This window comes from Diprion similis, chromosome 1 (assembly GCF_021155765.1).
Source record: "Diprion similis isolate iyDipSimi1 chromosome 1, iyDipSimi1.1, whole genome shotgun sequence".
Taxonomy (NCBI): domain Eukaryota; kingdom Metazoa; phylum Arthropoda; class Insecta; order Hymenoptera; family Diprionidae; genus Diprion; species Diprion similis.
The window spans coordinates 1949554-1971502 of NC_060105.1; the positions used below are offsets into that span (position 1 = coordinate 1949554).

The 21949-nt window shown below is 39.3% G+C and overlaps 6 protein-coding genes across 7 annotated transcripts; 4 read left to right on the plus strand and 2 right to left on the minus strand.

The window, feature by feature from the left end:
* Positions 1-536: 536 nt before the first annotated feature.
* LOC124406542 (UDP-glycosyltransferase UGT5-like) lies at positions 537-2572 on the plus strand. The gene is made up of 5 exons (XM_046881981.1): positions 537-1011; positions 1219-1589; positions 1679-1901; positions 1988-2207; positions 2278-2572. Exons 1-5 carry the CDS (start codon positions 537-539, stop codon positions 2570-2572), a joined length of 1584 nt encoding a protein of 527 aa, XP_046737937.1.
* A 1885-nt stretch (positions 2573-4457) lies between these two features.
* LOC124406554 (UDP-glycosyltransferase UGT5-like) lies at positions 4458-6482 on the plus strand. Its single transcript, XM_046881992.1, has 5 exons — positions 4458-4929; positions 5108-5478; positions 5568-5790; positions 5881-6100; positions 6185-6482. Exons 1-5 carry the CDS (start codon positions 4458-4460, stop codon positions 6480-6482), a joined length of 1584 nt encoding a protein of 527 aa, XP_046737948.1.
* Positions 6483-7845: 1363 nt separating this feature from the next.
* On the plus strand, positions 7846-9897 carry LOC124406531 (UDP-glucosyltransferase 2-like). The gene is made up of 5 exons (XM_046881970.1): positions 7846-8364; positions 8524-8894; positions 8982-9204; positions 9289-9508; positions 9600-9897. The coding sequence occupies exons 1-5, from the start codon at positions 7890-7892 to the stop codon at positions 9895-9897; spliced, it is 1587 nt and encodes a 528-aa protein (XP_046737926.1). The 5' UTR covers positions 7846-7889.
* Positions 9898-11117: 1220 nt separating this feature from the next.
* On the plus strand, positions 11118-12028 carry LOC124406609 (NADH dehydrogenase [ubiquinone] 1 beta subcomplex subunit 2, mitochondrial-like). Its single transcript, XM_046882076.1, has 3 exons — positions 11118-11318; positions 11643-11769; positions 11910-12028. The coding sequence occupies exons 1-3, from the start codon at positions 11221-11223 to the stop codon at positions 11985-11987; spliced, it is 303 nt and encodes a 100-aa protein (XP_046738032.1). The 5' UTR covers positions 11118-11220; the 3' UTR covers positions 11988-12028.
* A 1681-nt stretch (positions 12029-13709) lies between these two features.
* On the minus strand, positions 13710-17775 carry LOC124406602 (aldehyde dehydrogenase 1A1-like). Its single transcript, XM_046882063.1, has 10 exons — positions 17645-17775; positions 16503-16607; positions 16072-16173; positions 15820-15985; positions 15438-15742; positions 15262-15364; positions 14878-15176; positions 14246-14454; positions 14026-14100; positions 13710-13908 (listed from the first exon to the last, which is right to left on the minus strand). Exons 1-10 carry the CDS (start codon positions 17678-17680, stop codon positions 13839-13841), a joined length of 1470 nt encoding a protein of 489 aa, XP_046738019.1. The 5' UTR covers positions 17681-17775; the 3' UTR covers positions 13710-13838.
* Positions 17776-18368: 593 nt separating this feature from the next.
* On the minus strand, positions 18369-21072 carry LOC124406565 (aldehyde dehydrogenase 1A1-like). 2 transcript variants are annotated; one of them, XM_046882002.1, is made up of 11 exons: positions 20972-21072; positions 20619-20723; positions 20432-20533; positions 20162-20327; positions 19757-20061; positions 19506-19608; positions 19235-19416; positions 19008-19172; positions 18770-18927; positions 18619-18693; positions 18369-18472 (listed from the first exon to the last, which is right to left on the minus strand). In XM_046882002.1, the coding sequence occupies exons 1-11, from the start codon at positions 21029-21031 to the stop codon at positions 18403-18405; spliced, it is 1491 nt and encodes a 496-aa protein (XP_046737958.1). In that variant the 5' UTR covers positions 21032-21072; the 3' UTR covers positions 18369-18402. The 2 variants fall into 2 exon arrangements, with proteins under 2 accessions (XP_046737958.1, XP_046737964.1); XM_046882008.1 differs by having other exon boundaries at positions 18423-18495; positions 20972-21069.
* Between the last annotated feature and the right edge of the window lie 877 nt (positions 21073-21949).

Below are 21949 nucleotides of genomic sequence, written 5' to 3' on the forward strand. Positions count from 1 at the left end.
CTCACTGTTAGATGGAAATTGAAGAACGATCTTCTTGCAAATAAACCAGCAAACATCGTAAATATGAAATAGAATCCAAAGCGGTCGATTCTGGATAACTACCTACTAATCGTGACAAAACCAAGAAACAAATAAGGTCTGGAACCTTAAGTATTATTTAGTTATTTGTCTGTTCAACGAATCGGAACCTAAAAGTTTTCATGTACCCAGGAGGACTTTGAAGCACAGGGGAAGCAGTTTTTCATGGTATTCCTGTGATCTGATTTACCAGTGTTTGCGGACCAGGACGTAAACGCCAGCAAGATGGCCAGTCTGGGTGTTGGGAAGAAGTTTAACATTCATTCCGACAACAGGATATTAGAAATATTACGCATAGTTGTTCTTGACATAAGGCGTAATATTGCCAGCTGCGCAAAAGTTGACACCAGTTGTGTAACCGTGCCTCTTGTACAAATTTGAACACTTCTATTTCACACTTTACACTTCACACTTTAATGGCAGACTTTGTGCATCAGCGGGATTGAGAGTACACGAAAATGTCACGGTATTTGGTATTGTTCGTGGTAATCTTACTCGTAGATATTTTCCATTACGGATGTGCTTCGAGGATACTTGGTGTATTTCCAACACCCTCCTTCAGTCATCAAGTAGTATTTCGTGGACTGACCCTAGCATTGAGGGAACGGGGTCATGAGCTCGTTATTGTGACCACAGATCCTGTCAATGATCCAAATCTGACCAATTACAAAGAGATAGATCTGCATGCTCTCTACGATGTTTTCACCAAGGATGCGAATTTGATTGCGAGTCGAGAGAAAGAAACGTGGTCTGAAGTATTCGATAGCTATATGTTGAAGTTTGAGTCACAATACGACAACATCCTCGGTCATCCTGAATTGAGAAAGCTGTACACGCCGGACAGTGGCGAGAAGTTTGACTTGTTGCTGATTGAGATGCTTTTTTATCCATCTCTTATGCCTCTCGCTACGCGATTTGACGTTCCAGTCATCGGTGAGTGATATTTTTGCTAAACGAAAGCTTATTAAATTTTCATAGATCATTAGTGACTGTCTACGAATATAGTCGGCGCAAACCTCACGATACATGAAATTGGCGTTCCAAGTTACAACATTTGTAAAGATTACGGTATTTGCAACCGCTTAACAGGGATTATAAATATACTGTGGAAATTTAAATTGTCTACAATATTCTTTGAAGGAATGGCGTCTTTGGGTCTAAGTTTCAACATCCAGTACGTGATCGGCAATCCTATTATGCCGTCTCATCCATCAAATTGGGATACAGACGAACAAATCTTTGGTGAATTGACACTTTGGCAAAGAATGAAGAACTTCATACGTACATGGAAATATTTGTACATATACAGGACCCGTTACCTGCCAGCGCAGCAGGCGATGGCGAGAAAATATTTTGGAAACGATGTTCCTGATATCAGCGATATCGAGCGGAACGTCAGTTTGGTTTTTGTCAACCAGCAAGCGCCGATTTCGTACCTTAGACCAAATGTCCCGAAAATGATAGACTTCGGTGGATTTCACGTCACCAAAAAAATCAAGCCACTGTCAAAGGTACTGTTGAGATATTCCGATCACTCGATAATCTCGATGTTATTAAATCTAATAGAACGGATGCTGAATTCACACTTCTGCACACACAGGGTCTTCAAAAGATTTTGGACGATTCAACGCAAGGCTTCATTTACATGAGCCTCGGATCAAATGTGAAAAGTGTGATGTTGCCTAATGAAACGCGGGAAGAATTCATCGCTGCCTTTTCGAAATTACCATACACTGTTATTTGGAAATTTGAGGATGAATTTCTTCCAAATCAACCAGACAATGTCCTTATAATGAAGTGGGCTCCACAACAGTCCATCCTAGGTACCGACATATCAATTATGCTTGATTGATAAAGCAGGTACGGTCTGGTAGTTCAGTTTAATATCTGGATACTCGTGTCTTTTCAGCACACCCGAACCTGAAAGTTTTCATATACCAAGGAGGACTGCAAAGCACGGAGGAGGCAGTATCTCACGGCGTACCTGTAATTGGGTTTCCAGTGCTTTACGACCAGGACGTACACGTTAGCAAACTGGCGTCTCTTGGTGTTGGTAAAAAGTTAGAAATTCTTACCGTCAAAAGAGACGAGTTGCTTGAAGCGATACACTCAATTGTCTCTGACACAAGGTAACAAGTAGTTGAAACTACTTTTGCAATTGAGTCTGTATCAGAAATTTTTAACGCTCTGCATTTTTAGCTACAAGAAACGCATGTTGGATTTGCAAAATTTGCTCAATGACAAGCCTTACGATTCGATGGAGAACGCGATTTGGTGGACAGAGCATGTGATACGTCATAAAGGAGCTCCGTATCTGCAGTCCACTACGGTCAACGAGCCGTGGTATCAGCATCAAAATATGGACATTATTTTCATAATTTCCGCCGTATCTCTCTCAGCTTCATGTTTGACATTAATTGTATCCTACAAGGTGCTACTTTATAGTATTCGTGCAATCAATCATTCAGGAAGCCAGAAGGTTAAACTAAATTGACGTGACCTCGTGATTATTGCAGATGAATAAAGACGGTATTTCAATATTCTGCGAAATAGCAAAATATTAAATATACACGGGGTTAATCATGTATGGATCCATCCTCCTTATTCCAGATTCGAGTTATTCCTTTGACTCACTTCAATCACTTTGGTAAATCACCACGATAAAAATTTTGTGTTGTTCTGTGGAAAAGCTTATTATAGAAACGCATGTGCATAGGAAAGGAAGGTTATTTGATGTGTCCACAGAAAGGCTGATTTTCCTTTCTGCAGCGAAGGAGCAATGTGAAGTTTTGCTTTTCTAGAGTGAAAAGTTTTTCTTCCCTAGGGTGGACGGCCTCGTCCCCCCTTCCGGCCCCTGCAGCAAGCTCCGCACTTGTGAGGAAAAACCTACATTCTGCACTTGATGCACAATGTACTATTATCCCTGACTCAACTATAATGTTCACTTTTATGACCTGATAAGCGGAAGAAAAGTAGCACATGATCCCATTATATACTTCTTCCGTTTTCTGCTTTTCGCTTCGCTCAGGCAGCAAATCCACGCGTGGGAATAATTTTCTACTCTATTCCTTTCCCGCATAATTTAGGAATTAATTAATTAATTCGGAATTCAAAAATATCAACTCATCATATATTGAATAACACAAATTCATCGAATGTTTCTCGATCGATTTTCCCACTTCTTATACTTCTATGCCATGGTAAATTTAGTTGGCTGGGATTCAAATTTCAACTTCATACTTAATACTCACTTTTATTGCTTTTGCTTATCGAGGGGGAGTTCGAGTATCCTGACCCATCGAAACGGACCAATGATGAATTAGGAATACCTCCGGACGATGTAAGTCCTAGATCGTTAAAACTTAGTGAAGTTTCTAACCTTAGTACACACTAAAGGAGAAAAATTTTTCAGAAAAATCAATTTTTTGACGTCCAGATCATTAGTTGAAAATTGGTGGATTGACCCGTATATTATTGCAATCTTAATAAATTTGGAAGAGGCAGAATGAAGTGTCGGATTGATGATGATGATTAACCGATCAAAGTTATTTCCAACGAAATTTTTTATCTACTCAAACACTAAACAAGTGCAGACGGTTGGCCACGAAAGCTCTCATTTCGAAAACGTATAGCTTGTGGGTAAATGCTTTTGTACCTGCTGAAACTGGTTTTGTTTCATTAATTTGAGGCATTAAATTGTCATTGTTAGGCAACTTCCATGCTATCTTGGGTGCCGTACCATTGACGTAATTGAGATTTGGAGAAAACATCCGGGATGCGTGTGGATTTATTGAGAATTATATAATTTTTAATTAGCTTCATTCAGTGATTAAAATAATCAGCACGACAAATTATTGATTATATCAATATGAGATAAGCTAGGAAATTATATTGTGATATTCATATCTCAACAAAAATATTAAAAAGAATGAAGGTCTAAAATTACACTACATGGTTAATTTTAAAGTTACGAAACAGCAATGATTATTCAAAGCCATTTGTCATTTGGCTCGACTTGACTGGAAGTTTTTCAAGATCATCAGTACCGTTGTAATGAACTACTCACAGAAAAACTCTTATCTGATGTGATTTGCCACACCACACATATGCGTTTACACTACTAGCTACTAGGGGCGGCAACATCAGAATATCCAACACGATTAAGAAACTTTTCGCCATTATCTACACTGTACCATGGTAAATACAACGAGACTCGATAGCATCTTCGAATCACATTATATAACACTACTCACATACCATTACGGAATAACCGATGCGGGCCATCGTGTTAAAAAATTTATCACAGCATAACAGTTGGCTTTCGACTTTCAGAGGACAGACACTTATTCAGGACCAGCGGGATTTGGCATCGGACAAAAATGTTTGGGCGTTTTGTGTCAGCTACACTGATCGTGCTGATCGGTTTCTGGCACTATGGATGTGCTTCGAGGATACTCGGAGTATTTCCAATACCTTCCATGAGCCATCAATCAGTATTTCGTGGGTTGACCCTAGCGTTAAGGGAACGGGGTCATGAGCTCGTTGTTGTGACCACAGATCCTGTCAACAATCCAAATCTGGCTAATTACACTGAGATAGATGTAAACTTTCTCTATGGCAATTTCGAGGATGTGAATTGGATTGTGAATCGAGAAAAAAAAGTGACTTCTAGCACGTTCGAGTCCTTCTCGGAGCAGTTTCACGCACAATGCGAAGGGATCCTCAGCCATCCTGAACTGAAAAAGCTTTACGCGCCGGACAGTGGCGAAAAGTTTGACTTGTTGCTTGTTGAGATGTTTTATCATCCCTCCCTTTATCCTCTCGCTACGCGATTTCAGGCTCCGATTATCGGTAAGTGATTTTTTTGCCAAACGAAAAGTTTATGCCAACTAATTCTCATGAAGGTTTGGGATACATAAACTTGGCGTTCCAAGTAATGAAGATTGTAAAGATTACTGTACTTGCAACCGTTTGACGAGGATTATAAATATGTTGTATTGAATTGAATTTTCTCCAATATTCTTTGAAGGAGTGTCGTCTATGGGTCTAAATTTCAACGTTCAGTACGCGATTGGCAATCCTATTATGCCTTCTCATCCGTCAAATTGGGATCCGGAACAAAAATTTACCGGTAAATTGACACTTTGGCAAAGAATAAAGAACTTTGCATGGACATGGAAATATCTGTACGACTACAGTCGTACTTACATGCCAGTGCAGCGGGCTATTGCGAGTAAATATTTTGGAAACGACATTCCTGATATCAGCGAAATCGAGAAGAACATCAGCTTGGTCTTGGTCAACCAGCAAGCGCCGATCGCGTACCTTAGACCAAATGTGCCGAAAATGATAGACTTCGGTGGATTTCACATTGCAAAGAAAATGAAGCCTATGTCAAAGGTATTGTTGAGATATTCCGTTCACTGAATAATCTCGGTGTTATTAGATATAATGGAAAAGATGCTGAATTCACACTTCTGCACACACAGGATCTTCAAAAGATTTTGGATGATTCGACGCAAGGCTTCATTTACATGAGTCTCGGGTCAAAAGTGAAAAGTGCGATGTTGAGTGATGAAAGGCGAGCAGAATTCATCGCTGCCTTTGCGAAACTACCATACACTGTTATTTGGAAATTTGAGGATGAGCTTCTTCCGAATCAACCACCCAACGTCCTAATTATGAAGTGGACTCCACAGCAGGCCATCCTAGGTAACTACACATCAGTCATGGTAGACTAATAAAACAGACACGGTCCTGTCGTTCAGTTTAAATATCTGCATGGTTACTCTGCCCGTTCAGCACACCCGAACCTGAAACTTTTCATATACCACGGAGGACTGCAAAGCACGGAGGAGGCAGTATCTCATGGCGTACCTGTAATTGGGCTTCCAGTATTTGCCGACCAGGACGTAAACACTGGCAAAATGGCGTCTCTTGGTGTTGGGATAAAGTTGGAAATTCTTACTGTCAAAAGAGACGAGTTGCTTGAAGCAATAAACACTGTTGTTTCTGACACAAGGTAACACATCTCCAATTGCGTAATAGTTGAAACTGCTTTTGCAACTAAGTCTGTAGTGGAAATTTGAAAACTCTGTATTTTCAGCTACAAGAAACGCATGATGGACTTGCGAAATTTGATCAAAGACAAACCTTACGATTCGATGGAGAACGCGATTTGGTGGACAGAGCATGTGATACGTCATAAAGGAGCTCCGTATCTGCAGTCCACTACGGCCGACGAGCCGTGGTATCAGCTTCAAGATATGGACATTGTTTTCATACTTTCCGCCGGATCTCTCGTGACTTTAAGTTTTGTATTAGTTGTATTCTACAAGTTGTTGATTAGCAGTTTTTCTGCCTCCAATAAGCTGCCGGCCAGCAAAAAAGACAAACTCAATTAATTTATTTTGGTAATTGTTGCTGTAGATTACGAGAAGTGTTAACGTATTGTGAATAGGTATGACACGTGTATAAATTATAAATATTTTATGTTATTTTTAACCGTCAATTTGTTCTTCGAAACATAAGGCCTGGACCTCTCGATATATATGACGACACAGTGCCTCAGGTTCAACAAATCACATCTATTTTCACGCAGTTGTGTTCGCAATCAATATCACAGATCCATTTGCACGACACATCTGAACGAGATACAACCAGTAGGTACCGTGATGCCAATCCTCATAGTGAAACACCTTAAACGTCGATACTATCACACAGCAATAATAGAAAGAAACATGACGCTTTACGAGACACCTAGAAGTATAATCGATATTTCGAAAATTTCGTATAAATTATAAACAATCCGTTATACCTTGAATTTTTAACTTGTTATAACTATCTGAAATTACAGAATCTTTTCATCCATCGAACGGAAATATCTTCAGGTCGAACCTGAATACCTTCATTAATAATATTCGTGGGTATACAATTGATAAAGTATATATATATGGGTAAATTTCAAGTATTGAGATACTCATTAGTCTCTACGTAACCTTTACGTGTACCTTAAACGAATGAATTTCACAGGAATTTAACTTGATTCAGACTGTGTGACTATTTATACAGACTCGCTTATTGAAAAATGGCCACGAGTGCGACTGAATGATTCTTTACCTTGCGATAGCTTGGAATATCGATATTCCGTTCATGGATAAACGAGTCGATAGTCAATATCGATAACTGGACATCGTATTGCAGATTTCTATTATCCGGCCCTTTTAGTTCAGTCAAAAATATTATTCAAAGAAACGCTTTATCCGAAAGTTCATGAAAGACTGTGATTATTCATCTACTACAACTTGTCTCTTTGGTTTTGAGGTGCCGTGCGTGGCGAATAGGTCATACACGAAAGCCATGATCCAACTAAAAGCAAGGTTCTTGAGATCCATTACCGAGCCAGAACATCTATAAATGGAGGTCACAGTGTCTCGAGTAGGGGGAACTTGACAGATTACGTAGTTGTTTCAAGATACGGCACTATCGCCACGAGAGGTGCGTAAATGCAAGATATTCAGGTATTTCCGACTTATTGATGATCGAGAAAATCTTATCTCATGCGATTGGCCACACACCACGTATATGCGCTTACACTAGCCACTAGGTGTAGCAACATTAGAACATCCAGCACGATTACGACACTTTTCGCAATTATTTACAACGTAGCATAGTGAATGAAGCAATTCTCAATAACGTCTTCTTCGTGCGGGCCATCGTGCAAGTAAACTAATCACAGCATAACAGTTGGCTTTCGACTTCCAGAGGACAGTCATCTACACATAAACCAGTGGCATTTGTATCGAACGAAAATGTTAATGCGTTTTGTGTCAGCTACACTGATTGTGCTGGTCAGTTTGTGGCACTATGGATGTGCTTCGAGGATACTCGGTGTATTTCCAACCCCTTCGATCAGTCATCAAATAGTATTTCGCGCCCTCACCCTTGCGTTGAGGGAACGAGGTCACGAACTCGTTGTTGTGACACCTGATCCTGTCAACGATCCAATGTTGACCAACTACACGGAGATTGATCTTCACTTTCTCTACCCTGATTCCGACGATGGTGAGAATTGGATTATGACTTTGGCGAAGGAAAGGTGGACCGATATCCAGGATGCCTACTTGTCGATGGTTCTGTCACAAACCGAACTCATCCTTGATCATCCTGAACTGAGGAAGCTGTACGCACCAAACAATGGCGAAAAGTTCGACTTGATGATGATTGAGATGCTGTATTATCCTGCTCTATTACCTCTCGCCACGCGATTCGATGTTCCGGTTGTGGGTGAGTGAGTTTTTATCTGTCACAATGGTATTTCGTTAATTATTACTGAGTGTCCATGAATCAAGTGGACACGAGTCTCATAATAATATCCGCCTTCCGAATTGGAGCGTTCCTTAGAATTATGTTTCCTATCTAAATTGTCTATAATGTTCTTTGAAGGTATAACATCTCTGGGTCTAAGTTTGAGTATTCACTACGCGATTGGCAATCCTATCATCCATTCTCATTCATCGAATTGGGATACAGAAGAAAGGATTTTTGGCGAGGCAACACTTTGGCAAAGGCTAAAAAGTTTTGTATGGGTATGGAAATTTTTATATAAATACCGAACTCGTTACATGCCGGCGCAACAAGCAATGGCGAGAAAATATTTTGGAAACGACATTCCTGATATCAGCGATATCGAGCGGAACGTCAGTTTGGTTTTCGTCAACCAGCAAACACCGATTTCATATGTCAGACCAAATATTCCTAAAGTCATAGACATTGGTGGATTTCACATCGCAAGGGAAATCAAGCCTCTTCCGAAGGTAGTGCTTAGGTACTTCAATCACTGGATAATTTCGTCATTAGTAGACTAAATCGAACACGTACTCAATTTTTGCCATTGCACGCAGGATCTTGAAAAAATTTTGGACGATTCGATGCAAGGCTTTATTTACATGAGCCTTGGATCAAATATCAAAAGTATAATGTTGAGTGATGAAGCGCGTGGAGAATTCGTCGCCGCGTTTTCGGAACTGCCATACACTGTTATTTGGAAATTTGAGGACGATTTTCTTGCAAATAAGCCAGAAAATGTCATAATTATGAAGTGGACTCCGCAGCAATCGATTCTGGGTAACTATATATTAATACTGGCAAAAGAAGAAAACAAATAACGTCTGGAAGTTCAAGTTTTATTTGGTTACTCTGTCTGTTCAGCACATCCAAATCTAAAAGTTTTCATATACCAAGGAGGACTTCAAAGCACAGAGGAAGCGGTTTCTCATGGCATTCCTGTAATTGGATTACCAGTATTCACCGACCAGTATGTGCACGCCAACAAAATGGCCAGTCTGGGTGTTGGAATAAAGTTGAACATCCATTTCGTCAACAGGCATGACATACTCAAAGCAATACGCACCGTTGTGCTTGATACAAGGTATAACATTGCCAGTTGCGTAATAGTTGATACTAGTTGTCTAGTTGTGTAACTACGTCTATTGTATAAATTTGAATGCTTCCATTTCCAGCGACAAGAAACGGATGATGAACTTGCGGAATTTGCTTGAAGATAAACCCTACGATTCTTTAGAGAACGCTATTTGGTGGACGGAACACGTCATACGTCACAAGGGAGCTCCACATTTGCATTCCACTACGGCTGACGAGCCGTGGTATCAGCGTCAAGATATGGACATTATTTTCATAATTTCCGCCGGATCTCTCGTGACTTTAAGTTTTGTATTAGTTGTATTCTACAAGTTGTTGATCTGCAGTATTCGTGCCTTCAATAAGTTGAGGGCCAGACAAAAAGACAAACTCAATTAATCAGGGCTGATTTTGCTTTCTGCAGTGAGGAAACAAAGTGAAGTTTTGCTTTCGTAGAGTAAAAAGTTTTTCTTCCCTAGGGTGGACGGCTTTGTCCCCCCTCCAGGCCCGAGCAACAAGCTCCGCACTCGTGAGGAAAATCCTACATTCCGCACTTGATGTACAATGTACTATTATTCCCGATTGAACTATAATGATCACTTTTATGACCTGATAAGTGAACGAAAAGTAGCATATGATCCCATATCATATACTTTTTCCGTTTTCTGCTTTTCGCTTCGCTCAGGCAGCAAATCCACCCGCGGGAATAATCTTCCACTCTATTCCCTTTCTATAATTTACTATTGTGGAGGCAGCTCAAAGTTATTCAGTTGACTGAAATATAGCGAAACTATTAAATACAAATAATGAATATTCGAATATTCATGCAAAATAACAAAATCTTTGACGAAGTAACATCCATACAGTTTCTAAAAATATCTGCGAAAATCGGAGTTCAGAAATATCAGCTCAACATACATGTAATAACTTTACGCCTAACATGACGCGCCAGGGTAATGAAGCTGTTTTTTCACGTGCACCAAACAGCCGAATGCAGCACGCTGTGATTGATCCATTTACCAAAATCACTAATTTGGTGAGACATTACCAAATGGTGATTTTGGTGAATTGACCAATCAGAGAATGCTGGTGCCAAGTGATTCTTAAGCTGTTTTATCACGTCTAGCAAATGGCTGCATGCAACAGCAGCAAAAATGCTCTGATTGGTCAATGATTCTAGCGTTTCCTTCAGCATCTTGCTGTACATGAAAACTGCTCTATGGAGTAGAAATGAACCTATTTTTTACAACAGTTGATTTAGCTGCATACAGCAGAAGCCCCCCCTCCCCTTCCTCTCAACACATACGTAGCAAGCACTTATTGAGAGCATTTTGCTGTTGCTGCACGTGAACAAACAGCTTCATACTGATAAATCCTGATTCGCAAATCGTTGTCACCCGAAATATATTTAAAAATAGAATGATCAAATGTTGCACTCAAAAAGTTGAACCAATCTACTTCCTGTCGCCAGTTGCCAATCTCAAGGAGGAATTGCGATACGCTTAACGCCTGCAAAACGGCATCTCGCGTATGGAATTCATTGGGTAAAGGCTCGTGTCAAACGTCCGTGGTAAAGCCAGAGAGCTTGCGCCAAAAAAGTGCGCACTAAACTCGCTGTTCGCGTTGGGTTACGTTTAACGTTGATGGCTCGGGTTCGATCCTCAAGCAGTTGAGCCTGTGAGGTTGGCTCGGATGATAATCGACTAAATATTGTTATAAAAAATGTCGACGTCTCGTGGTATAAACTTGTTGAGATTCGTTAGACAAGTCTCGAAAATAAACCGCAATCACAACTTGCAACAGACGCGAAATGGGCACGGGTGAGTTGTTCACGGGTTATGTAACGTCGAACTATGAAATGTTTTTAGGTTAGAATATCCGTGAAGAAAAGCGTTTATGTGCATTACGTATTGCAGCTATCCTTCTGTTTTTTTTCGTGTAGCGGGAATTCCCAAGAAAGTCATTGAAATTTGAAACCTTTGTTTTATTTAGAATGTACATAGAATCTACAGTAATCACCAATTGCTACGCAGCAGACTTGCGTAGAGGAAATTTTTAAATAAGAAATTTCGAATGTGTCCACATGATAAGCTATGCTCTCGACTTATGTATACAATACAAATTTTGGCTCTCTTGCATTTTAGAGGGGTCGTTTACCGTTTACCCGCACCTACGCCGCATAAGAAGATTACCATAAGTACAGAAGTAGTCGCAGGAATCGCGTGGTGGTGGATTCTTTGGCATCTATGGCACGACTACGAGCACATTACCGTAAGCGCTTTATTGTTCAATTAGCCAATAATTGTACCTGGAAATTTTGTTAATATATCTCAGGTTTCCTGTTTGGTTTGCTGTGATTCAAATTTCAACTTCACACTTAATACTCACTTTTATCGCTTTTGCTTATCAAGGGGGAGTTCGAATATCCTGATCCATCGAAATGGACCGATGAGGAATTAGGAATACCTCCGGACGATGTTGACGTCTAATTAAAGTGTGGACAAAGCCGGTACGTTATTGTTCACGTTTTGAAAAATATCAGTCGTCGGATTCGTTAGAAGATTTGAAAATCCTAATTGTGATGAAAAAATTCCGGAGCCAATTCAGGAGTAGCACTTGTAATTGTAACCATATTTAATAATGCTATCATGTAATATAATGTATTAATAAAAACAACTCTACAGGGGATATTTCTATGCATACGTCAGCGGAGGTCAGATTACTTGGATGCACGTACAGTTTATGGTACACTAACTTTTACTATTTTTAGTTAGAATGATGCAGGTGAAGAGTATCAGAGATAAGCGGGAATATTTATTGGTACTACAAAAAATACTCAGGCCGTCAGATGTCATCGATGATTACAATTTGGACAGTGGCAATAATATCTCAGGTGTTTTGATGGTTATCGCAGCTGTGCTTTTGAGGTATTTGTGTAAACCACCTTTTCTATTATCAATTGTGAATGTGATGCACTTGCGATTTACATCCCTGTTAAGAAGCAAAATCCACTTATCTGATGTTTCTCATAAGGTTTCAATGTTTTAATTTGACGAATAATCATTCGAATTATTTAATAACTTCATTGTAGAATCCGGTATAAGCAAATTCTAACAGTGAAAAGTGCATCTAGTATCTTGTAATATTTCATCTTGCGATCTTGTGGCCATGGAAAGCTACAATTTTTTGGGAGCCTCATTTCAATCACGTATCGATAAATGTGAAACTGTGAAATATGTCTATTATTATTTAGAATATTATTGACATCTTAATAAATTTAGAAGAGGAAGAATGAAGTGTCGGATTGATGAATTTTTTTTTAATCAAAACGATTCTTGTAAGTGAATCAGCTAATCGATCAAATTTATTTTCAACGAAATTTATTATTTACTCAAATACTAAATGAGTGCAGACGGGTGGCCATGAAAGCTGTTATTTCGAAAATGCATAAATCTCCGAAAATTCTAAGAGAATTTGAAATCCAAGGTGCACATATAATACACCCTTGAATTTTTTATTTTCCGAAATCGGGTAAAACGCACGTAGATTGCATTTGATTGAAAACATCCATTCTTTCATGGTGAGCTTATGGGTAAATGCTTTAGTACCTACCTTAGGTTTTGTTTTGTTTATTTAAAACATTAAATTGTCATTGTTAGGCGACTTCCAAAGGGTTAGTGCATGCTATCTTGTGTCGTACCACTGATGTAATTGAGATTTGGAGAAAACATCTGGGATGGTTGCTTATATACTGAGAATGAAAGAATTTTTAATTGGTTTCCCTCAATGATTGGAATAATCAGTACAAAAAAAAATTGAATATATCATTATGCGATAAGCTTGGAAATTATCTCGTAATATTCATATCTCAGCAAAATATTAAAACGAATGACTGTTTAAAATTACAGTGTATGTAGTATTACTTCGCAATCGTAGCCAAGCCTGACTTGCGACAGATGTTTACAGGTTTCATAATTCGTGGTATTTTTATACTCGCCAGACGTTTTTGTATAGTCACTTCATTACCGAAACATCAATGTGAAGAGTGAATAAGTAGGTACCAATGACTAAAATGTTTGATTTTAACTTGTCATTAGTCGTTGCTAAAAATATCCTTGTCATTGCTGATGGAGATTCATGATCAACTTATTAATCGAAAAAAAAATTCGATGGTTTAATTTTCCGCGGGTTTCGAGTAATTTTTGTAACTCTTCGTATTCAACAATATTTTATTGCCAATATATCTGATGTTTATTGGTTTGGGTTTAGGGGTTGGTATTACAAAATATATGTATATTTATGTTAAATACTTTGTAGATAATATATGGTCTTTGGTAGTTTCAGTTTTTGGTAGATGTCTTGATTGAAATCGTCTTGGTTTCGAGATACTCTTGTAGTCCATCTTCTCCACTGTAAATTGCGTAAATCAATCGGTCAAAAAACACACGCGAATTATACATTATACTTATAGTTATACGAATGAATTTTCATTTGATACTTTGTGTCAACTCAAATTGCCTAACTTACAGTTCTCGTCCGATTCCGGATTTCTTATAACCACCGAACGGGGTTTGAGGTGTAATAGCATCGTAACAATTGATCCTGAAAGTGAAATGCATAGATTATTAAGAAAAATTCGTTATTACCGTGTTAAATGAACAGTGAATAAATCACTGCAACAATAATGAGTTACTCAAGTTTTTTCGATAAAATATTTGATACCGAATGGCGAATCGAGTATATTTACCATACGCTTCCAGCCTCGACCGCCTTCGCGAAAGTCAGAGCCTTGTCAATGTCTTTTGTCAGGACAGCTGCGGCGAGACCGTATGTCGTGTTATTTGCACGATCGATAATTTCCTCAAGCGTTTCAAATTTTAAGATCGTTTGGACAGGTCCGAATATCTCCTCTTTCGCGATTCTCATATCGTCAGTAGCGTCAGCAAATACGGTGGGCTGAAGAACAGATAATGATAAAAATATTTAAATTCGTAAGTGAAAGTGTTCATACGTTAATTAACGAATTTGATTAAGCTTTGAATGTTGATTAACACATGAATTAACTCTTTTATTTACGAATTTGCATCAGAACCTTTTTGCAGAGTGTTTAATTCTCTATAGATATACGTATTTTCCATTATTGTCGATACATTCGTCAACGATTTATAAAATTTCAAGGAGCAAACAAAGTTTTTCACATGTTACTTCCATAAGATACTTCGATCACAAAGTCGACTATCTCAGAATTGGTATAGAGAGCTCAAATTCTTAAAATTTGATTCAAAGCGTTTAATCCTAACCATTAAAAGCATAAAAATTAAAAATCAACCCTATCAAGGACCACCCTAATGAACATATATGCTGGGTTCCGAGTTGTACCTTGAAGAAAAATCCAACGTTTCCTAAGCGTTCTCCTCCAGTTTTCAAAACGGCTCCCTCCTTTTTGCCGGACTCTACAAGGTCTGTAATCTTGTCAAATATTTCCTTGTCGATTTGCGGTCCCTGCTCAGTTCCCGGGGCAAACGGATCCCCGACCTTCTTGTTCTCGGCAAGTTCCTTAGCCCGGGCTACAAACGCGTCGTAAATACCGGACTGAACGTAAGTCCGCGAACCGGCGCAGCAGCTTTGTCCATGATTATCAAATAGTGCCACGTGAGCAATTTCCGCGGCTTCGTTGACTAGAAAAAGGTTAAAAAATATTTATAACAATCGATCATAATTCCGTGCATGTAATGATAGTTGAAAATTTTAAACACAACAAACCATCGACGTCGTCGAAAACGACCACCGGGCTCTTTCCTCCGAGTTCCAAGCCGACTCGTTTCAAATTTGACTTCGCCGACGCGGCCAGGATCAAATGGCCAACCTTCGAAAACGTCAAAAATCACTTCGCATTCTTACAAGCAACTCTCGCATTGAAAACTTCAATTCTTTCTTACCTCCGTGGAGCCAGTGAAAGCGACTTTATTTATGTCAGGGTGTTCAGCTATCGCTGCTCCTGCGGTTGGCCCGTATCCTGGAAGGACGTTAACAACTCCTGGAGGAAAACCGGCTTCCTTTACCAGTGCTGCAGCGTGTAGTGCGGTCAAGGGTGTTTGTTCAGCGGGTTTCAGGACGATTGTACATCCTGCTGCTAGGGCCGGTGCCCATTTCCACGTTAGCATTAGTAGCGGGTAATTCCAGGGTATGATTTGTCCAACAACCCCGATCGGCTCCTTTCGCGTCAGGGTGAACGAGTTGCCGTCTGGGAAGAGGGTCGTTCGGTAATTTATCGTCTGCTTGATCATCGCACTCTTTTTGAAATCATCTTCGATTACTCACCCGCGGGTATAGTGCTTCCGTGAATCTTGTCGGACCATCCTGCGTAGTAACGAAAAACTGTGGCGCTTATCTGTATGTCGAAAAGAGAAGCGGCGAAGGACTTGCCGTTATCCAAAGACTCCAAATTCGCCAGATGTTGGCTGTCTCTGTCGATTAAATCCGCAAGCTGTTTTTAAATACAAAATAAAATGAAATCGGTGTTAAAAATCGACGTTACTTTCATCCAGTGTAACTTGAAATTCGATCACAAACTTTATTCATGAGATTTCCTCTGGCCGAAGCATCCATTGTTCGCCATGGCGAACCTCTTGCAAATGCTTTTCTAGCTGCTGAAACTGCCTTGTCAACGTCAGCCTGCGTTGATAAATAATTATTAAAACAATTGGGATACATGCATTGGCTTAAAAACTTATAATATTAGTTATTTGAACGAAACGAGACGCAATTCATCCACTTAGCCGCTATGACGCATGTGCTGTTTACTAACTGATAATTGCCAATTATGTTAACCGATGGTGTTATGCATTTTATCTGCAATTACTTTATCCCGACTGCGGAATGTCATTTATTTGTTCAAGGTTGAAATGTGCGCTAATTTAAACCGCCTCATTCATTGCATTATACCTACTTACAATTGCTACGGTATTTAAAGTTAGTACACTTAGACCGATCATGCAGCGTACCTTGTCAGCTTCGGAAATTTCTGCAATGACAGTCTCGGTTGCAGGATTAATGGTCTGGAATTTTTTTCCACTCTCTGCATCCACCCATTCGTTGTTGATGAACAACTGCGACGTGATAAGTTATTTATAAGCTAACTAAGATATTACACACTTCTCACGAGTTATACTGAAATGCAATATGCATATCCAAATCGTTATAAAACGTCTCACGCCGATTATCTATCGTTTTTGTAATTCCAATATCTCAAATAAGTTCATCAAACTTTTGTCGGACAATTTAGTTGGCAACAAGGTATTTGAGGATAACGTTCTGTAACGTTATCTTTGGTTTTTCATAATTATTGAAATTATAAGTGACAGTGAAATTGTACAAATACATTTCCATGACATAGTATGAGACAGTCAGATTCTCAGAGTCTCTTTTGAATACTCGATATTTTTCTTATCTCTCTATTATCATGTACGCATGTTTAACTCAGCGTTTATCCAATTCAACTCCCCTTCAATCATGCATCTACGACTCGTATGCCGGTCCAGCTAGTAACTAGTTTCGAATAGTGTAAGGAACAAAATTTGCTGTGTATACGTTACGTGTTCTGATCAGTAATTGCTCAATTAGAGTCATTTGTTCGGAATGAATAGTTTTTATTTACATTTTTTTCATCGATAATACAAACTTTTTAGTAAAAAAAAAAATTTTCTTTCCATGTAGAGGCTCCAAAAAATCGAGACAATTCTTTTTTAAATTTTAATATCCACCCTAAAAGGGACAAGAATTTTTATGGTGAATAGAAATTTCGTGTTCACTTTTGTAACCGGTATTTTAAAAAATTCTCCATTTTTCGCATAAAAATTGTTTTCTTTTTTCTCAAAAGTTAAAAGTAACCAAAAATACTCTGCTCATATTCATTTACTTTTTCTTGATCTCATATCGCCGAGTTACTGTACAGGAGCTTATCCATACACTGATATATGGAAGAAAGTGTTGTATTCCATCAGTGTTGGGTGCTTAGAGATTGCAAATATAAGTAGTCGCTATCTAACTTTGATCTAACACATTTGAAATCAATTTTCTACCATAAACCAGATCGGATGGTATCGGTTTCTTAACAAGTTGAAAATAAGATGATCCACTTATTTACCTTGGTGTACTTGATGGTAGGATTACGGTTCGCCATTTCCCTAACGATACAGTTTGAGGTCTCTCGGCAACTGTGGTCGTCTGGCTTGGAGATTCTTTTTTACTCGAGGGACGCCTGCGCGGTGCGTTTTAACTGTAGAGCGCAAGAGCACTGATCACCACACGCACTTGCTCTGTTTACACGCATATTGTGTTACAGTCACTGCATGAATTATTGACGAAGTGACGCTGGTATTGCAGTGGTTGGATAAATTATTGACTGGGTAACGACACTTACCAACACGCTATGTCTGCAGTCTACCTCTACACGTTACCTTCTGTTACGCAATCTGAGAAGAATCACGTGAGGTGACCGCTGGAATAGATTTCAAACATCTTTTCGAAATTCATTTAACTATTCATCACATTCTGGTTGTGAGATATTTTTATACAAAGAAATCAAAGGGAAATGAACCCATACCTCAATATTTTTTTTTTTTTTTTTTTTGGTCTTGAAAAAATGAAATACACCAAAGATTAAATCCAAACCAAGCATATATAGAAATCTTTGATCTGTGTGGACTTGACAGATATCATTATACATTATTTTACTGACGTTGATTCATACAATGATACCATAAGAACGGTACTGCATAAAAATTTACATCAATTCAAATTATTCGACGATCAAACTTGAATTAATAAAGAAATTTATTCAATTTGGTACAAGTAGTCAGATATGTGGCATCCATCACCGTCGTAAAGCTCTTTGAAGATGGATTAGTTGTTGGTTGGCGTTTTGATGGAGATAGTTTTTAGTTCGAGGTATGCATCCAAACCTTCCTTGCCCCTGAAACAACGAAGAAATTAGCGCTTAGGTGTAATCTAAATCGAAAACTGTCTATCACGGATCATCTTAAACATCCCTAAAACGTTTTGAATAAGTGTATTATTCGAAACCAGAGGTGTAAAAGATGAGTACTATAATTAACTTACAATTCACGCCCCAAGCCAGACTGTTTGTAACCACCAAAAGGTTGTTGCGGGTTCAATACGCTGTACTGGTTAACCCTGAAAAGATGGCGCCTCTAGTTAGCTAGTCTCAAAAAAGGATCTACACGGCGGTGATTTAGAATTTCTATCTTACCATACGCTGCCGGCTTCTACAGCCTTGGCAAATTCCAGAGCAAGTTCAATGTTCTTAGTGAAGACGCCGGCTGCCAAACCGTAAGTAGTGGCGTTGGCTCTCTCGACAACCTCTTCGAAGGTGTTGAACTTCAGAATCGATTGCACCGGTCCAAAGATCTATAAAACAGAATTGCCAGTGAAAGTTGGTACTTTAGATCTGACTATTAAGACTCGTGAAATTCTAGTGCAATGCTTACTTCTTCCTTGGCGATTTGCATGTCGTCGGTTACGTCCGAGAAGACGGTGGGCTTAATAAAGTAGCCCACTGATCCGTGGCGTTCTCCGCCAATCTGTAATTTGGCACCTTGTTTCTTTCCTGATTCGATCAGACCCATGACCTTATCGACGGCCCGTGACTCGATCTGAAATACAATCAAATTGGCTTAGCTTTGCATTCAGATAACGCGAATGAAGTTTTGAGTACCTGGGGACCTTGTATGCATCCAGGAGTATAGGGATCGCCAAATTTCGTCGCAGCAGCCACGGCAACCGCCTTCTTCACGAATTCGTCGTATATTCCAGCTTGAACGAAGACGCGGGACGGTGCGATACAGATCTGACCCGCGTGTACGAATAAAGAACCGGCTGTTTGAACGGCCAAATCGACTGCATGGCAAACAGGTGAATTATTGGGATATTAACTTGATGGAACAAGCGATTAGAGTACCTTTCTTCAATGTACTCGTTCTACTTACGGTCGGCATCGTCGAAAACGACAAAAGGGCTTTTACCTCCCAGCTCGAGTGTGACACGTTTTAGATTGCTCTCACCTGCAGCTTTCAGTATTGCATGCCCCACCTATTCATGATATTCAGATGCAGGTAAGAGAGTGGAATCATCGCAAGGACCAAAGTGGTTGATATCAAGTTTGTGACGCTGCACTTACACGTATCAAACCTCGTGTGGCTTAAAACTGTAAAAGTGGATAAAAAAACTTGCAGATTACCTCAGAAGATCCGGTGAAGGAGACCTTGGCGATTTCTGGGTGTGAGCTAATAGCGGCACCAGCTGTTGCCCCGTAACCTGGTACAACGTTGATGACTCCAGGAGGAAATCCAGCCTCTTTGACGAGGCTGGCGAGCAGAAGACCAGTCAGGGGTGTTTGCTCAGCTGGTTTAATCACCGCGGTACAACCCGCTGCTAATGCTGGCGAAAGTTTCATTGCATACAACCCCATGGGTCCATTCCAAGGTACGATCAGTCCGACTACGCCGACAGGTTCCTTCCGTGTCAAGGCGAACGAGTTACCATCTTGATTAGAGGAATAAGAAAAGAAAAACGAAAAATTTGACTCGTCATGACTTCGTCACTTCAACATAGATTCTATCAAGTATCGGCATTTTCAACTCACCAACGGGGATGGTTGAGCCTTCGATTTTGTCTGCCCAACCAGCGTAGTAGCGCAGGTGTTTCGCAGCAGTTCCAACTGAGTGGTATGCCATGAAGAAGGGCATTCCATTGTCGAGCGATTCTAGATTCGCAAATTCGTTGATATTTTGCTCGATGAGATCTGCCAGCTGTTTAGTAGGACATGGAAATATCATAACTCGCTCTTTTATATGGATGCAGTGAAAATGGAACTCAATAAATGGTTTGTAAACGAAATTTTTTATACACTGACCCTACGAAGTAATGACCCACGTGCGGAAGCATCCAACTTTCTCCATTCCGACCCTCTGGCGAAGGCTTTCTTTGCTGCCGCTACTGCCTTATCTATGTCAGCCTGTTGGGAACGTCCGATGTTACGCAATCACCTCGAAAAGTCGATGAACCACGAAAAAAACTAAACCGATCTGTGCTCTACTGACCTTGTCTCCCTCGGATATTTCGGCAGTTATCTTTTCCGTACACGGATTGACGGTGGCGAACTTCTTTCCGCTTACCGAATCGACGAACTCATTATTGATGAAAATCTGTTAAAGGATCACTGGATCTTCAATATCGTGAGAAGATTTAAGTAAAGTTATATGTGAATAATCCACTAAACTTACACTATACCTAAATGGATATATATAGAGCAGTTAAGTGCTCGTTGATCTGATTCACAGATTTATATTCCTTTTTATTTATTCGCACGAATCGAACAGTCGAATGAACTTAAAAATGGTTTATTTATGCTTTGTTGGATTGTGGATGAATAGCTTTCAAAATTATAAGGTACCTGGGTATATTTCACTTTGATGTTTGGGTCTGCCTTTGGCGGTTCTATTACAGCTGACATGTTTAGATTTGGAGTTACGACGATTTTCCTAAAGCACTTACTGCTCGGAATCAGTTGGACAGTCTTCATATATGTGGGCCGTGAGGATTGCGCGAGATCGTGCTTATCAACGAAATTTGATAGCACTTATCGATATCAGTATTTGCCTCACGGTTTAAAGTGCGTGATTCTGTATTGGAATGTGAATGTACGTTATTTTGCTCGTTGGTTAAGTAAATTTTTTGATCATTGTTGCAAGCAAAAAATATCTGTCACTCATTAGTTTCCGTTGATTCACATTTTCAACTGCACATACTGGCGTGTGCTAATTAATCGAGTTGTATGATTTATCCGTTGTCTTCTAAAGATGTTAATCCTCATCATTGTGGGATCACGAATGTTAAGAACATTACGGAGAGATTATAAGATATTAACGATGAACAGCGCAAGAATTGAATTCTCCATTTTTTAGGGTACAGAAATCATATAATATAATTAATGAATGTTTTTTGATTATCATGCTAATTGCGAAATACGATGATATTTGAAAAAAGTTGCATCGTCATCGAGGAAACGTCCGTTTCAGCATGATCATACAAATTCGAAAATAGAACATCATGAAGCTTTATGCTTTTAGTTTAAGTTGTGTCACGACATTGAATATAGAATTTCACAAATAGTTTTGGTTGCAAGGTAGGCATCCAATCCTTCCTTTTCCTTGGAATAACTAAATTGAAACTGTATTGTAATCGAAGTATAAAAATATTGGTGCTTTTCAGATGCGACCTTTTTTTCAATAGTATTCTATGTTTTCTCAATTTTGGCGCCGGAATACTTATACAAATACATTAATCGAACAAATTAAACTTACAATTCGCACCTTACGTCAGACTATTTGAGACCACCAAAAGTAGTTTGTGCGGTCATAGCTTTGTACTG